This window comes from Thermobia domestica, chromosome 13 (assembly GCF_964235325.1).
Source record: "Thermobia domestica chromosome 13, izTheDome1.hap1.1, whole genome shotgun sequence".
NCBI classification, from domain to species: Eukaryota; Metazoa; Arthropoda; class Insecta; order Zygentoma; family Lepismatidae; genus Thermobia; species Thermobia domestica.
Genome location: NC_137466.1, coordinates 46058689 through 46077213, shown reverse-complemented (window position 1 = coordinate 46077213; position 18525 = coordinate 46058689). Strand labels below are relative to the sequence as shown.

Below are 18525 nucleotides of genomic sequence, written 5' to 3'. Positions count from 1 at the left end.
GTATCTTCACCCTTGAAAGAGCATTGAAGAATGCTCTTTAGGACGAGAATATCAAAACTCTCGGTACGAAAGTAAATTTTGCACCCCAACTGAAGAAAGTTTGTAATGATGCCGTCAAACCAGAAATTGTGAAAAGCGCATTTCGTAAGAGTGGTCTTTATCCATTGAGTCCTGCTGCTGTGGACTATACCAAGTATGTTGACGATATTCTGAAGATCCCAGTGGGAAAACCACAGCAAGAGAGTGACTAAAGTACCCCTTCATCTTCTCAACAAAAGTTACCTACTCCTCATCAAAAACTGAAGTTTGTGCTTGATGATCTGGAAGAATTCATGCCTCCTCGTGTTCTTAATATGTTCCGTGACAAAATAAGACGTGACGAAGAGGAACAGAGTGATGGTGATTCAGATTTGGATGTTTATTGGAAAAGTGTAAAAACCCGGTACAGTGTGACACATGAAACTAAATTGGCTGATAAAAACTAAACAGCAAATGATGCAAGCTCAGAAGAACAAAACGAAGAGTAAGAAAGTAATAATCGTGAATTGACATGGCATAATGAACGCTTAAATGTGTACGCACCTTCACCCAAGAAGGATCTTCTAGGTGTTATCATTTCGAGAACTGGAGTAAAAATTTACAAGTCAAAATATTGCATCAAGATAAGATTGCTTCGGAATTATTATGCTCACCTTCCTCAAGTAGTAGTGACAATTTTTCAAAGAGTTTCTCAAACTTTCTGAAGCCACGGAGAAACTCCATAAATTTAGGCTGAAGAAAGTGTATGCAATATCTTCCGAGGAATACCGGAAAGAACCGAAGAAGAAGAAAGGCAATCAAAAAGATTAACGTAAGATGCTCCTCTCTGTGCTGAATAGTGACGATATGAAACAAATATTTTGTAGCTTAGAACATTTTAATATGTATTCCTCTTTGCGTCTGCTATCTTAGTTTATATTTTAGAATTATTGCAATGTGTTTACAATGAAACCACATCCATATTATTCTTAAAGTAAACTTGTTTAAAAATAAAATATTCTGTTTCAATATTTAAACCCCGCTCTTCAATATATAAAACTGCCTGTTCGATAATTAAAACCTCATTGATCGATATATAACACAACCCGTTCGATACATGAAGTAATACAACTTTGCTATTTAAATGTTCTTCAAATTTCAAAATTGTTAATTATAATTGTCATAAAAGGTTGGTTTCAACCAATAAGTAACACCTTTACAGTTTTATCGCTAAAACAGTGCCCTGTTCCTCACTGATAGAAAATAATGATTCAATATTCATAGGAATGTCCTTAAGTGTTCGATATATATAGTGCCGTAACCCTATATAACTTGCAAAGAAGCAAAGACTCGAGTTTATATTTTGCATCTTCCCACATTATGGAGAAGACGACAAACAGCTGAAAGCTGTACGAACGCCACCTTACACGGGATCGCTGAAAATTTATGATGATTCTGAACAAATTATGGATTTATATATATATATATATATATATATATATATATATATATATATATATATATATATATATATATATATATATATAAAGGGTCATCTACTATCATAAACATGATTCCATAGGTCGTTCTAACCGTATATGTGAATTTTCTGAAAGTTTTCCACGTGTCTTTATGGCTGTTGGTAGTTACTTCTGTAATGAAGAACTTCCTCTGCACAGACCACAAAATGGCTAAAGTCAATGCAACTTGTTATCATCACATGGAGCCCTTTGTCGTCTTGACATTCAATCCCTATATGGCAGCGCCAGATTTCGCGTTATAGTTTCCAGTCATACGCCAAAGTCAACGTTAACGTTAACGTACATGGTTCGGATGCCACGTAACTGGAATTCATGCAATCATTTTTACGGATATACCTATAAAATTTCCTGATGTCTCCTCCACGAATCTTTGTAGATTTCCATTCATGAAATGATATTGGGATGTCGACGGAAGTGCACACTTGATAGTCTATGCCAAAAAAGGATGAAACTGTCTTGATTAAAGTGTTCAACCTAATCTTCAGTGGAAACGCTGATGCAGGGTGGTGGCTGACAAGATATATTTCTACATCGAGCACATTGCTGGCCTGGAGGCGTTACGGTATTTCTTATGATGTACGAGTGACCGACTTCGCTCCCATGAAATGAAATGACATTGCGTAACAGCGATCTTTCGATCTTGATTCGTGAGCTTTCGAAAAATAAAATAAAATATAATAAATAATAATAATAAAGGAAACTACTAGACAATAACGAGAATCACGCGAAGTTTTAATTTGGCCTAGCAGAAATCAGCCGCTGGAGGATGTGTGCTGTCGCCTAACGGTGCGATATGTAACCTATAGTACCATATTTCAATAAGATAAAATAAAATATGGATAGAAACCGTTAAAGTCGCCGTTATCGGTGAAGACGTTAACGGATGGACTCGATATAATGGCTCTATCTATCTATTGTTTAAAAAAAAACTTTCGTTCATGAGTTATCGTGCGGAGTAACGGACAGACGTTCTTTTATAAGTCCATTGCGTGATTCTAATAAGAGGAATAATTAGTAAGTTTTGCTGAAGGGCAAAATTGTAATTTAATCCAATGTTGGGAGGCATTAAAGAAATTGCGTGAAACAAGAAGTAGCACAAAGCATTCAGAACAATATTTACTGCAATGGATATAATTTGTATTCAACATGTAAAGTGAAAGCCATATTTGGGTGAAACCTTGTATTTAAGAGAAATGAAGATATTAATGTCCACACCTAAACTGTATTTCAGTAAATAATCATTTTACTCAGGTAACATAAACAAAAGAAAAACCTATACTATTGTACAGAGGTACAGACGTGTTCAAATTATTAGACTCAACATTCAGTTTCTGAATATTTTACTGTTCTTACAATATTACGTCAGAAAACGCGTTTGAACTCGGTCCAAATTACTGTTCTGTAACTCTGTTCTAATTTCTTGTGGTCATAGCACATGCTTTTCAATATTAATAAAACAAACGCGTACGTGATATTCAAATATAAATAGTATACAGCGTGTGTATCTAAATTGGAAACAAAAAAATGAAATGAAATATTTGAGTGTTACGTCCCACGGTTATGCCGGTTAGGCTAAAGGAGACGGTGATGATGAGTAATGAATGAAATGATGGAATGAAGAAAGTGGGAGGAAACGGGAAAACCCCGAGAAAACCCACGCACACGGTGTTTGTCCACCACAAAGTTCACTTGGCGGGGGCTGGGATCGAATCCGGGACCTTTTCCATTGCCAAAGCCACAACTAATCGCTATCATCATGCATAATATCCTATTGTAGGATCCTACCGAGTCTGGGTGTGTATATATACACACGATCTCTCTCAACTGTTTCCTTTTCTTAAAAAAAATATATATATATTTCTTTGTACTACAAGGATTTTTTAGATAAGCGTTCTTCTTTAGCTCTTTGTATATGTTCACACCATGTGACCTACATTTTAAAACCGTTCCTCGGACACAGGCATGGTTAAGTTCATTACTGATTTCCATTGGTTGGATTCTATTCACCTGCCAATCCCACATGAGATGTTTCACACTTTGTTAAGTCTTCATCCTTGATGTGGTCCCCTAATAATTTTTTCTTTCATATGCAATCAGCTGTCATTCTAATACAGGTATTAAAATTTCTCCTATCCATCACCACTGGTTTTCCTTGCCACTGTATTTGTATTTTGTTGGTGTTTAATTGTTGAATTGATCAAAGATTCACTTTTCTCTTGGCGTATACATAGGTCACATTCTTTTGTACGTTTGTCCCAAGTATCCTGTTGCATTTGTACCTCTTCTTCGGTTTCTTATAAACCTTTGTATACAGTTTTATGTAACAAGTCAAGTTACAAGAAATAACATTAAAGTTACACAAGTTCTTTGTACATAACTTTATTTTGAATCATTAATGGTGTTCAATATATGCGTAATCTTCGTTTTTCAGCCCATTGATTTGAATCACGGGGTATTATGTTTCTGCTTTCGTAGAAATGAACTACAATTTTAATGATTTAATATTAATTTCTTCTTCAAATCTATTTAAATGCCCCTTACTTCGTGAAAATAAAAAAAAAATGTTATATGTAATTTTAATATTTAATTATTAAATTTAAAATAATATTTAATTTGTATTAAAAATGTAAATCCACTTCGGTAAAGCAATTTAAAGTAATATTAAATTTATTTAAAATATAAATTCATTTCGGAAAAACAATTACATCTATATAAAAATGCAATTCATTTCAGTGAAGCAATTTAAAATAATATTAAATTTATATAAAAATGTAAATATTCATTCCGGAAAACCAATTTAAAGTAATATTAAATTTATATAAAACTGCAAATTCTTTTTGAAAAAGCAATGGACATTTAACTAAACTTGAAGAAGAAATCGGTACAATCACCTGATTAAAATTCCAGTACATTTCAAAAGAAAACAGAAAAATAATTCTTCATACAAAATCAATGGACTGAAAGAAAGAAGGTATAGGTATAGGCGCACTGTTAGTATATTTACTATCCTCAAAAATATCATCATAGCGTTAACAATATAGCAATGCTAATCAGTAACCTTAAAAGTGATTCTCTAGTTTTATTCCGTAGCTTAATTCTATCTAATTTATTAATATATTCAAAAGATATAATATATGCACTTTAATGACATTACATTGTAATAAGCTATTGTGCTCAAATGTTGATAACAGTTCTGTTGAGTATCAAGTAGTACAGGTGTGTGTTACAATGTTAATAATGGACCAATAAATGTTTTTGGTTGAACATGCATAAGGAAAATCATGTTTGATCTGAAACAATATCTCCTTAAACTAAGTTTAAATAACATGTACATAAACAGAACAGTCCTAAAGCAAATCACATAGTAGAGGTAACTTTATATACAAATCAAATTTCTTCTTCTAGCATAAAAAAAAAAAAATCAGATGACATAAAGAAAGGGGTTTTAAAGAAGAAAAATCTCCTCTAGCTCTTTACCTGGTGGTATGGTTCCTAATATAGAGGTTACATTACCTCTTTGCACTGCCATACTTATTCTCTGAATTACGAAGGTGCTTGCTCTATCATCACCAGGTAATTGAGTGATGCGTTTACCTACTTCTTTTATAAAGCTGAGACCTTCTTTGCCCCAGGATCCACTGAATTCAATGGCAATGGGCACAAATTGGTACTTCTCTGTTAGGTTACTGTATTTTCTTCTTTTTTCTGTTTCCTTTCGACTGGCTACATTGCCCGCTTGGAGTGAGGAGAAAGGAAGGTTGGAAGGAGCGAAAGTATCTGTGCATGTAAAATCCCAAATCAATGATTTGCCTCTCTTCCAAGGTATTAAGGTCATCCCATCTGGTCTTTTATCATCCGTTCTACTACATCCATTTGGCTCCCTTATTGCCGGTATACCTGCTGAAATGAGTGCTCTCATTATAATGTCATTGACATTTGAGTGTCGGGGGTATCTACCTGTACTTTTTATGCAAGACAGTCCATGCAGTCCTTTTTTATCTACTGGATTCCTACATGCCTGACATTTATGAGGTTCACATATATTTGCTCCCAACCGTAACGCAACAGCTATTCGAAAACTCTAATTACTGAGATGAAGGCCTTTAATGACCAAAATGTTAAATTGGAATTTCCATTAAACGTAGTAATTCTGTCTCTGATATACGCTACCACGTTTCGGAGTGTCGGGAGCCTCTTCAATTGCGTAACGTAGAGATTTAGTTTAGTATCAATATATCCCTTTAAGTCCTAGTTGCATTACCATATTTCAAAACTGCGGGAAATATGTACATTACAATAAAATATGTTTACATGTAAATGCCAAGAGAGAACAACGGCTAAACTTTCATTTTTTTATGTATATTTTTTTTTAATATCAACCACAACATATTACGCTCTCGATACTGGTGTAGTAGTAGCATGTGCGCTTATCTTATCTAGCCTCCCAGCAGAAAAGGAACGCTAAACTTTTCAATAAATAAATGAGCAACACACAACAAGCCACAGTGCCCTTACAGCATTACAATGGATTATGATTTTCTTCTTGTTTATTCGTTTCGTAATACTGTCCATCAGTGTCAGTAAATAGAGAAATATGAGAGCTTGCAATACATGTCATCAACGTTAATAAACAAACAAAAAGGACTTTTAGCCATGACTTACGATATGTAAAATAATGAAACATACCTTCTCAAGTTGTTTGATCTGTACTGGCCGTTTGTTTACGAAAATTACCATACAGTCAGATGATGAGTGAGACACTTCTGAAATATTAGCTTCCTTTTTTGGAATAAATAATGTTATCTTCATCTATAAGAAAAAATAAATATTATAATTAAAACTAGGGTCTTTTTCTCTGCAATAATAACTACAATTAGTAATAAGAATAAATGATCCATGTGAGTACTACAAGACAGAAGGTACAGAAAATACTCATTGGAAACGACATGTTTTAATGCTAAAATATAATATAAACTCAAGACACTCCCTTTTTTCACCCTTCTATTCGTTTATGTTCATTTCAAAAGAATATGAATAACATATTACATTAGTTATCACTAAACTACGAAAATTTACGCATAAACTTAACTTCTTTTCTTAATGGTATCACTAAAAGAAGTTGTATTTGCATACCTAATTCGACACTTTTCCTATTATCTATGTGTATATATATATATATATATATATATATATATATATATATATATATATATATATAACGAACTATTATAATCTTTATATTTACAAAAGGGGCTTTTTTTTAAAGAAGGTATAAAGGAACTTTGAACCCAGTAAGAAGGAGACAGCACAAGTGGAGAACGAAAGAAAACTCGGATTATTACTCCAAAATACCCTTTGGTGTGTTCATTTAAAAAAGGGAATTCAGAGTAAGAAGATATCTTTGATAGTAATTTATTCTACAGTGCAGAAATGCTACCGGTAATGTGATTCTCCAAGCAAGTAAAATTCCTTAAGAAGTCGTACTAAAGAAAGTGATAAACCGATCTTTGGGACCTCTAAGGTGAAAATTACGGGTGCTTAGATGAGTACAAACATAATTAATGTTCGATTTGATTTAAGTTTAGCGTCCCTTTTAGCAGCAAGGCTATGGAGATGTAGAGCTACAGCTTAACGTGTGATTTAAAACACATGAGTCCCAACCGGGAAACGAACCTGGGTCTCCCACGCCAACCGCTTAGTCATGAGGGAGTTCAATTAATATTCGATATAAAGCCTATAAGATCATGGAGTGATTACAAGAACAACCATTTTCTAACAAAAACTGAGAAATTATTATATTCTCATTGCTGAATACGAAGAAAACAAGAACTTGAATTCAGTTAAGATATAAGCTACATAGGAAATGAATTTACAAACACACATACACACTTTCTTAAAAACACCCTAAATGGAAGAAACAAAAATTACAACAATTAAGTCTCCAGCCCCTTTCTTTCAACTCAACGTTGTAAAATTTTTCCTTAATTCCACGAACAAAATATGAATGAATATTCACTTTTTTTTTTTTTTTCAAAAGATTAAAATCACTCAAAAGCAAGTAGAAATCTTACACGTAGTTGAAAATGTTAACCAAAAGACAAATGACGAATCTGTCAAATGTTGGCGCATAAGGAAGTATATCAGACAGGAAATCAAAGAAAAGTTTCTAGTATTTATTCTTTTACCCCTTTTTTTAGTTACTAATGATGGAAATAATGTGTTATAACATAAAGACTCCACCTTGTATCGTATTTAGTCTAGTACTGCTTCTTTTGTTCAATAAGAAAGAAACAAAAACTAAATAGTTCTGGCCCCGTAACAAAACAATTAGGTATTGATCGCAACATACAGCAAAGACAGATTTTACTTGTAGTTTAAAATTATAACCATCACACCAGCGAGGTGTTCACTAGCTTCAGCATTTAGGCGATATTATTCTGAAATTTATTGCAGTGTGCATCAAAAGTACGTTTTCTGTTTTAAATATATATATTTAGAACTCTATAATCTAAAAAAAGGAAAGAGTGTAACTATCTCGATTTTTGGTCCGCTTTATCTGCCTGGACTAGTAATAATAATAATAATCCACACTAACATTTTTGGGTATTATCATTATTAGTAGTAACAAATTGTTAGAGCCTATCCTTATTTTAACAATTAAAATGTTCTGATTTTTACCAAGACCCACTTGTGAGGTGAGAAATAGACGACAGATGATTTCTTTTGAGTATTTTGAAGCTTATTCGAATTTCTGTTTCTAACGGACTGGTTTGCGGTTGGTACTTTACCTTGGTATGTTACTTAGAGACTTCAAGCAAAGAAAAAGTGGCAAAGAGATCTAAATCACCTTACCATGAATAACAATCTTCTAATCCATGAAAGTATTACTATAAACATTTATAGACGTTTTGTGTTTGTCTTATATCATGCGGATATCTTCACCGAAGTCTGAAACAAGTCTTGCGGGTTTTAATAAATACAAATAAATTTGTAACTTAACGTCCCAGAGTTACCCTTCAGGCTACAGACAGTGATCAATGAAAAAGAATGATGATGAAATTGATAGAATGATAATACGGGAGGAAACAAAACCCCAAACTCTCCAGTCGTTGAACGTAACGCAGGGACCCTTCACCTCTGATTCACCATAGAAGATTTTAGTGTCATGTCAATTTTTACTTTATTTTAACCTCTAGAAACAGGTTCCGTTTAGCATGGATACGAGTTTTGATATCCATATATCTTTAAGTTCAACGCTTCAAGCTACATATTTCCCTGTCTGTCAATCAGTATGTAGTTATTTTAATAATATTTATTTACCTCCTCACTAAACCAGGTCAGTTCATGTAACTGTGTTGTTACAGTATGTCCAAATGCTTGCATTACTCCTTGTTTTATCGTCGTAACTGCAGACTTCTGCCAAATTAAGCATTTGTTATGACAAAAAGAAACTCTTAATTGAGGATGTATGATGCCATAACATTTAATAAGATGTTCAACTTTTTTAAGTTCTTCTGCCATTTTCTTTGTAGAGCTGCAAAACTGTTTTCTTACTGGCAAGTTCCGGAATATATTGCTGACTGAGATTGTGGTTCCTGAAACAAAGGTTCAATAAAGATATACTGGTAACGTATGGCACAATGGAATAAATATTTAGCAATTTTCTAAATACATTGGGAGCAAATTAAATATATCTATGCGTTACATCTAAGTATCCGCTAATTTTCTATAATACACCAATTCAGATTTAATATTAAATGGAGTACAACAATTAATTTTCCTGAATCAGACAATTCAAATTACACCTTAAGTAGTTTTATTTTGGAGAACAATTTAATACTAGCAAGAGATATAATATGAATAAATCAAGACAACGTGAGGTGAATAGGTGCTTATACAAAATGATGCGCTGACTACTATAGCGAAGTTTACAGGATGAGCGTTAGAATCTTTGTAGACATGTGATGACTCTGTAACAATCTTATATTGTATTTATTATGGTTTTCTATGAAGACATTTACCTCCTACGTGTCTGAGTTTGAGTAAGGTAGTGGCCAATGCATTCTTGAAAAAGCTGGAAAGACAACGATCTACCAATTGTAGAATTTTGTATTGACACTGAGTGTTAATGTTTCAACACAGTTAACAATAAAATCTTTGTTTATAAGTTTGTGATTTGAAATCGTCTGATTTTTCTTTATTAAAGTGAATGCCCTCTTACAAGTGAATAACATCCGTACATAAGTAGTTCAATGTTAAAATTCAAATTAATATTTTATTAAAAATGAATCCATGATACTAGTTTGAAAAAATTTTTTGCCATACAGTTTAGTGGGTCAAAAATCGCATATGACGAACAGTTGGTAAAAAAAATAAATAAAAAAAAAAAAAAAAAAAAAATTACAAATTACAAATTTATGAATATAAAAAACATTAATCTATACTACTCTAAAACCAAGATTTAAATTCTTTTAAGCGAAGACTTCTATAATTTACTAAAATATTTATTTTAAGAAATGCTTGGTATTACCGTGTGAACTAACAATGTTTGCGAAAACAAAATTATATTTGAAAAACTGCTTTCGTCGCTAGCTATAACATAAAATCTCCGTATATCTGCATTGAATTTTATGTAAGTCGAATTTGTAAACGGTTTAAGCATAATTTAGTAAGAAACTGCAATAGTTACGAGTATTATTATTATTATTATTATTATTATTATGTACATATACGATTATAAAAGTAACACTTTCTTTTGGTTTAATTTGAGTTGTGTCCCTTTCAGGAGCAAAATCTATTTAAGACGTGAACCTACAGCTTAACGAGAGATATGAACCATATGAGCTCCCGCTGGAAATCAAACCCGGGTATCTCGCACCAAAGGTGACTACACTATTCGCATAGGTACAAGAGAATTCCTATAAAAGTAAAAAAATATACAGCTTGTTTCTATATATTCATTTGTTTAGAAAAATATACATTATACATCCTCGCATACTACAATGAGCATCACAGACGCAAACAACCGCAAACATGTTCATACGCACTGGTCGCTGTAATTTTTGATATTTATTACTGTATTGACATGTTTTCAGAATTGGAGCGACTAACATGTCGCTTTTCCCTGTAAGTTCAACTATTCCCTGTAAGTTCACTAGTATTGAATATTATTTGCTCTTTAATATAAATCATAAACATTAGTATATAATTTTTGATTAGAAATTCTAATTTTTAATTAATAATTACAAAACAAAAATAAATAAAAATTGAAACTTCAACTGGATTTTAAAGCTTTTTTCTTTCTTTTAGATTTTCTTCCTTGGCTTACCAAGAATAAACTGAATCTGACGCGCTACTATTAAATAATATGTTCAACATCGTTCAAAAACATGGTTATTTATTTTCAGAATCGTAGGAGTGTTTATGGATAAGTAATTGAAGATTTTTGAACTTGAACTCCGGTGGGGCACAGGTAGTTCGGAACTGATGTTAAACTACGGTCCACACCTTAAGTCTCTCTGCGCTGAAATGGGATATTAACTGCAAAGGAATAATTCCATCAAATTACGCATAATTGCTTTCAACTTGTCATGCACCGGAACACCCTAACAACATTGTATTCTTTATACATCTTACAGAAATGGGAGAAATAATGTAGAGTATGTTATACATAACAATTACGTGGAAAGAATACGGTTTCAGTCTGAAAAACGAAAGAATTATTTCCAACATCAAGGAATGAAAGAAAATTTGAAACGAAAGAAATGTAATCAGTCACCTGTGGATAAATGAGAAGGTTTCTTTTCCAAAATATTCCCATCCTTGTCAAACACGTAAGTCAGAGCAATATCGTCTTCTAATGTTTTCGTTGTAATCACCACGTCAGCAACTTTACACAAGGCAGCCAGTGCTTCTCCTCTAAATCCATATGTACAAAGGCTATCTGGGGAAAAAAATATTTATTAGTTTGTGTAAATAAGGGCTTAAATATAAGATACATGAAGTTTTGTCCCTATTTCAGTATTTTAAGAACAAATTCAATCGAAATACATCGAAATAAATCTCAGAAGATTTTCAATTATAAACCTCTCTTTAAATGGGATTCCGTATTACTCGAGGCAATTTGAGTGTATTACATTCCTTTTCTTGTTATTTTTGAAAAAGCCGTGCTATTGAGGAACTATGAATTTCGACATGATTCATTCAGTAAAATACATTCGCTGCGAACTAGGAGAAAAATGTACATTTTTTTCTTTCTTGGTTTGTTTCGAAACTGAACATTTTTTGCGAGTTACTAAAAGTATGTTTATAACTTTTTCTTTCTTTGATTTGCGTCTATGAATTCGAATAGTTCTTCGATAAGCCATGCACTCGTATTACCCAGAAAACTGAAGCATATCCAAATCATTGAACGTAGAGTCTAGTTGTTATTGTAAGCTGTATTTGAGCCACGCAACTTAAGTGACCAACTCATAGGGTGCTCAAACGTTAATACGTGACGATACAAAAGTAAATAAGAATTAGTATTTATTTTTTTACTTTTTTATTATTAACTCGTTATTGGTGATAATCTTTTATGTATAACAATGTGTAGCGAATTTTACATAAGATAAAAATTTGGAGATGCCTTGATTTTATCGTAAATTTTGAATATATGATTGTTATTTGTATTCCAACTAATTTTTATTTGTTTTGAGAAGAACCTCAAATCCTTCGTCTCTTGGGTGAGTGTCATACATCCCGCATTTCAATAAATTACTTGTAAGACCATTTACTCAAGTATCTAATTGAAAAAACAATAACTGCCATTACACTAGTCAGCCCATAAACCCCGTAAACAATTTTTTTTCACTACCAAATAACAGTCTAACTACCAATGAATATCTTCTTTTATCAGGATTTCCAATATCTCATCATTCGTATCAACACAATAGAGATACCCTTTAATTTCTTGAAAAGAATATATATATTTAAAAAAAAAAATATAACTATTCTATACCTATATAGACAAACACTACACAGTACGTTTGTGAAAAATTACAGACGGCAGTAATGAATGTTATTACTAGAATAATGCTAGTGTATTGAACTGTTATTGAAAAAAAAAAAAAAAGAGAGAGAGAGAGAGAGAGAGAGAGAGAGAGAGATTGTGATTCAGCATATAGATGGAAACATTGATGATGAATATTGCTTATACAGGTTAAGGTGCTGCCATCTATGAACTTACGACGGTTGGACTGACCTATCGAACCTTGTATTTGCCCAAAGTAATCATGAACAGTTGACACCTATTGTGGTTGTGATTGAATTGTTTCGGTTTTGTGTCGTGAAGATGAAATAGAGAAAAAATAATTGGAGAGGACTTGTATAAAGAACCAGGATTAAATCCCAGTGTGTGCTTAATATTCACTCTTCTAAATTTTAACCTTTTTGTTTTTTGTGTGGTTTGGATTGAACATAGTGGTGAGCATTGGTCGCCCACTTGGGATATGACCCTGATTCCTATTATATCTATTTTTGATGTTATTTGTAGTATTTGGTATTGTAACCTAATTCGAATTAACCTTGAGAGTCAAAATTTGAAATTAATCTAAATTATCAAATCAATGAGAAAAAATAAAAATGTGCTTTCACCTTCCGACATTTAAACCGTGATTTAATGAAGCAATTTCATAAAGGAATCGGTTCTTTAGTTATTGTTATATATAGGTATATTATTTGTTTAGTTATTTGTTATAATAAATTTATATGTCTGTTGAAATTGATTCCTTCCCATTTACCAACTCTAAAACCCTTTCACCTGAGTTTGAATTCCGTAACCACTCGGAAATGCAGTGTACTTGTCGTTCCTTTGACATGATTGCTGCAGTATGCAATGTTCATAATAATAATAATATGGCCGAAAAGAAAACTCACTGTCGAACAGCGCTCTCTCACAAAAGCTGATGAAGTCACTTCACATTAAATGATAAGCACCAAGCATATGGAAAACGAGAGCCTGAACTATATAGAAAAATTTCTGCAGCAATCAAGTGACACAACAGTACTGCCTGGTTTCACTGCACAAACAATGACTGAGATAACGAAGAATATACCCAGAAGAGTTATTGAAGAATGTTTGCTTGACAAAATTTGACAGTTAACAAGAAGACCACATCCAACACGAAATTTACTAGTCATTTTGTTGTGATTTTGTACAAATGTAAATATTATTCAAGAAATAAATAGGATATCATTTCTCGTGTGCTATCTTATGTTTTAATTTGAGTGCAATATTTTAAGCTATGAAGCAGATTTATATTTTTGTTTCATACCATTCCTTCCAGCGAATTTAAGATTTCTTAAAAGCCTTTAAATACCTCTGCTATGGCTTTCCAAAGAGCTAGTTTCCGCTAATATGAGCCACGATTCAACAACAGATAGAAGCATAAGTGGTTTGTGTATCAAGTTAAACTGTAGATCAATGTCTCATACAGATTCAAAGATGAAAACGAATGAAAAGCTAAAACATGAATAAATAATAATTATTATTAAATCACTGCCACTTACACATTTATTTTACTGTGAATTAGTGATGAAGAAATAGAAGTATTAATTACTATAACTCTTTTGATTTGTAACTTGAATAATTCGCAAATATAAACAATTTTAAAGTATACGTTAATTGTAATCAGACATGTGTTCAAAACAACTGCATACCGTAGTAAATATGTAGTAAATAAAACTATGGTTAGCGTACTCACTCAAGTCTTCGAAATTCAAAATCTTGGACGTGTAATGAGGATGACACATGCGACTGACGTCTTCTTTACGAATCCCCGACCCATTGTCTCTTACTTCAATCTTTTCAATGCCGTGCTTTTCCTAAAAAGAACACAATGAAACCTCTTTACCTTGACACTGGCTCAGTTGAAAGTGATCAACTCACAAATATGTATTGTAAAACTAAAATTAATACAGATAACATAATATTAATAAAGAAATAACTTGTTACTAAGTACTACTTCGTATTTTACAAATAATGTATGTAATAAAAACTATTTGTGCAATATAAGAATTTTACAGATAACAATAGTTACCACTTACACACTACTATTCTGTTAATTCAATACCTAACTATCTTACAAGAACTGCTACAGTACGTATACTAAGTGCATCCTACAGTAGCAAAAACTTATTTCTGAGATGGTCGAAGTCCACTAACTCCAAACTTGGACTACTTGAAATGGAAAATCCGACGCTGAAGAATACATATATTTAAACTCAACAGTGATTTACGTATCATAATTTTTTGGTAAATCACAATCTTCCCGTGTATATCTACCCGTTTGTTATTTTTCTTACATCAAACGTTTTCTTCTTAAAGACTACCCTCCAGTGTTCGAAGTGGAAAAAAAACAGAGGCGCTATGTCTTACTATGATTTTGACTCAACATACCTGTTATTTAAATATTGTCTTGATCACTGAGAAACCAGAGACGGTATGTCCTCATTACTGAAAAACCAGAGGCGGTATGGCATACCACCGCATACCGTCTCACTTCGACCACTGCTACCCTCAATCCAGAAAAAACTGGATTATCTTTATTCATATAGGGCGCGGACAGCACAGAAAAATATTTATATTAGCTGCCTTGTACAACAAAAACTTAAATCACACCAGAATGATAAAATTTTGAAATGTAATAATAATAATCTCTAGGAATATGCTAATCAAAAAAGTTCTATGCTCTTATAACAAGTAATTCCGGTTATCATTTTCCTGTAGCTGCAGAATCTTTCCCTTATGAATCTTTTGGTTTTTCAATGGAACCTTCGCCAAGGCAATTCAAAATAAACAAAAGATAAGAGCTACTATACTAAACTTTCTCGCGGTAAAATTTCTTAATGTTATGCGACAGTTATTACTGAACCACTTATTTTTGAATTAGGAACAAAATTATACGGCGCTTTCGGAAAGCTTCATCCGAAGAAAGCTCACTCCTAAAAGTAAACTCCCCCTCCCCCTTTGTAATTTTTCTGGATAAATGAGTTATGCCACAGTGTCACGTTATTAAAGAAACAATCATTTATAAAACATGAATAAAATCGTCTGGGTTGTTTAGAGAATATCGTCCCAAAAGAACTCACGCTCAAGACCATCTTCTGCTTTCTTTCTTTTTCTTTTTTTTTTTTTCTTTCTTTCTTCCCTGAGAGAAATTATTTACACAGCGGTATAGGGTGTTAATGGAATATTGATACATAAAATATGAATAAAATTGTTTGAGCCGTTTACGAGTTGTTTATTATTATTATTATTATTATTATTATTATTATTAGTATTATTATTATTATTATTATTATCACTCTTCAGTAAACTACCTTTATTTTTGAGGGTAGTACGAAAACTTGAAAAACTTCCTTGGAGAATCTTAGAAAAATTTAAGTTTAAAACTTGGTGTAGATACATTGAACGATATGGCCTCTAGGCGAGAGTACATATAGAGATAAACAGAATATAGACATTCAAAAATTCCTTCTGCGGTGTGTGGGGAGGAGGGGGTTATGAAACGTGTAGATGCGTTGAAATCTCGAATTCGAGTTTTCTTCGTTTTCCTATCGTCATACGAAAGTAAAAAGGAACATTAAAGATATCAATGAATAAAAAGGAATACACTCTTTTGGACAGAGCAGACCAAGAACACATTATCTAATATAACACTGCAATGTTGTCATCAAGTAATATGCAGTTCTGCAGAAACAGAATTGTGAGAAATTTGGAAGTAATCTAGGAAATATCATTTTCTCACAAAAGATTGTATGGCAAAATCAAGTAGCAGTGCGAAACAACGCAGGAAAACATTGCTCTGAAGGTACCTTCAAATCTTAGCTCCTGGTATCACATTAACAGCAATTGTCGAAATGAAAACGATGAAATTACGAGTTTTACATCACACGAAAACTTTTCCCTGTAGCCTAAACGAGACAGATGATTAATGAAAGTGATTGATTGTAAGAGAAATGATGGAGTGAGAATGTAACAGGAAACGGGATAAACTCGGGAAAAAAATAACACTGACGCAATACTGTCCACCACAAACATGCATGACCAGGGATTGAGCCAAGGACTCCTCTTACCAGAGGAGACTTTTACCGCTAAGCGAATCCCCTCTCTTTCCCAACAATGATTGTTGATGATAAGTATGAAATATGGATTACATATTTCAAATACGCATACTACTCTAAACTTGAAATCCTACGAAAATCAAATTACAGTCATTTCATACCAAATCAACACAGCCCGTAATCCGACCACCTAAGATTTTTACAAAACTTTACTATTTTGAAGTTTTGATCGATGTCCGACATTATGGCAAATTTTTTAGCTTCTTGTGTGATGTAGCTCTACAGCTATGGGGCCTTGAGAATTAGGAAAATCCCAATTTCTAGTCTTTTAAACTTTACGATATCACTGTTCCTGATCTAACTGATGTGGAGGAGAGATTCAAGTATTGTTTGAAAGATAGTAATATAACTTTTTCAATAATATACTACTACTAGATCCAAGAGAACGCCTGTTCAAGATTATCGAGTTTGATATTTTGAAACTGAACTTTTGATAATTTATATCGGATTTCTTAGATGTATTTTGAACATAACGTTACATTCTAACATAACTGAAACAAAAGCCGGGATTGTAACTGATTTCAACTTCAACCTATAGGATAATTCGTGCACTTCAATTAAAAGTACGCCAAATTTCAGGACTTTATTTATTTTTTTCTAAATCTACAATAACAGAATTTTCTTAAAGTTGGAATTATATTCATTCCTGAATCCTGAATGATTTAATTCCAAGAAACAGGACTCATTATGAGTTTCAAAGGAAGCAAATGACATTTTCATAAAGAAATTTATTGTTAAACCTTTAAGCATCGAGGAAATTCACCCACTTGCCTCTCCCAATTTCAAACCCAAGCAGTTTAACTGGGTAACTTTTAAATTTCAAATAAACCATATGCCTTAAAGTATAAGCCACAATGTAACAAAATCAAGTAATTTTTCGAAAACTATTTCATTATACTATGTATTATGTAAAGACTTCGAAGTTTGAAGGTTAACTTGCCCTTTCACGCCTTACAATTGACTAACCTTAACACGAAGTAATTGGGATGATTGGAAAGCCTTAAAGACAATACGTGTCTCACTGCTCAAAATCGAATATTTTTATGAAAATTAACGTGTTTGCATTTCCCCTTCCCCTTTATTCCTCACGGATTGTTCGTTCCATCATTTTAAAAATAATCATACAGGGCATAATGGTAGGACTTTAAATATTTCCTTTAATTTTATCTTCAAAGTCTTATCGCAAGCGCTGAAGACGTTTTTCGTATTGTAATTGATGGAATATCTTATTTTAAAAATATTGGGATGATAGCAATTCATAATGTTTTACAGCAATTCGAATCTATCAATATCTTTTTCGTGAGGCAATATTAATTATGCTTATTAATTCGTATGTTTTTCAAATGTTATCTTTTACAGCTTAAATCAAAGTGACTTTTACACTAAGCCTTCAACATTTATTTTCCTGCCTGAAGGATCGTTTTGTCGTACAAGTGATTGACTTCTTATCCCCGTTTCAAAATTTCACGCTTCGCTACTGGTTTTGAAATATAATTTATTGCAGCAAAGAAGTGTGTAGTTCCTTGACGTATCCTTATTTAGTAAGCAATACACTATAATTCTATTTTCACGCATGTATACCATTCATAATCTGATGCAATAGGCGTAACTGAGGTTCACACAAGAACTATACCACGCAGGAAGGTAAAATTTGTTATGATTTCATACCTCGACCAAAACTACGAAACAATACATAATCGTAAAAATTGGAGATGGTCAGGTCAGAAACTCTAGTTTAATTTGTGGGAGACGCATTCGGCAAATGCAAAGTTAAAACAGAGCTGCTGTTTCTCTACTATGA

The 18525-nt window shown here is 32.6% G+C and overlaps 1 protein-coding gene across 6 annotated transcripts in view; it reads right to left on the bottom strand.

The window, feature by feature from the left end:
* LOC145668127 (PMS1 protein homolog 1-like) overlaps positions 1–18525 on the bottom strand; it is a 153356-nt gene that overhangs the window by 114259 nt on the left and 20572 nt on the right. For 5 of the 6 annotated variants that reach the window (XR_014127976.1, XR_014127975.1, XM_081735686.1 and 2 more), the window contains exons 3-6: positions 14303–14423; positions 11338–11502; positions 8880–9154; positions 6246–6368 (exon numbers count right to left, since the gene is read on the bottom strand). Coding sequence is in view for 4 of the 6 variants with exons in the window: in XM_081735686.1 (XP_081591812.1) it covers positions 6246–6368; positions 8880–9154; positions 11338–11502; positions 14303–14423 (684 nt within the window). In the remaining 2 variants the exon portion in view is untranslated. Of the gene's footprint in view, positions 1–6245; positions 6369–8879; positions 9155–11337; positions 11503–14302; positions 14425–18525 lie in introns of those variants that run through there. The other variant, XM_081735689.1, reaches the window with a different exon arrangement.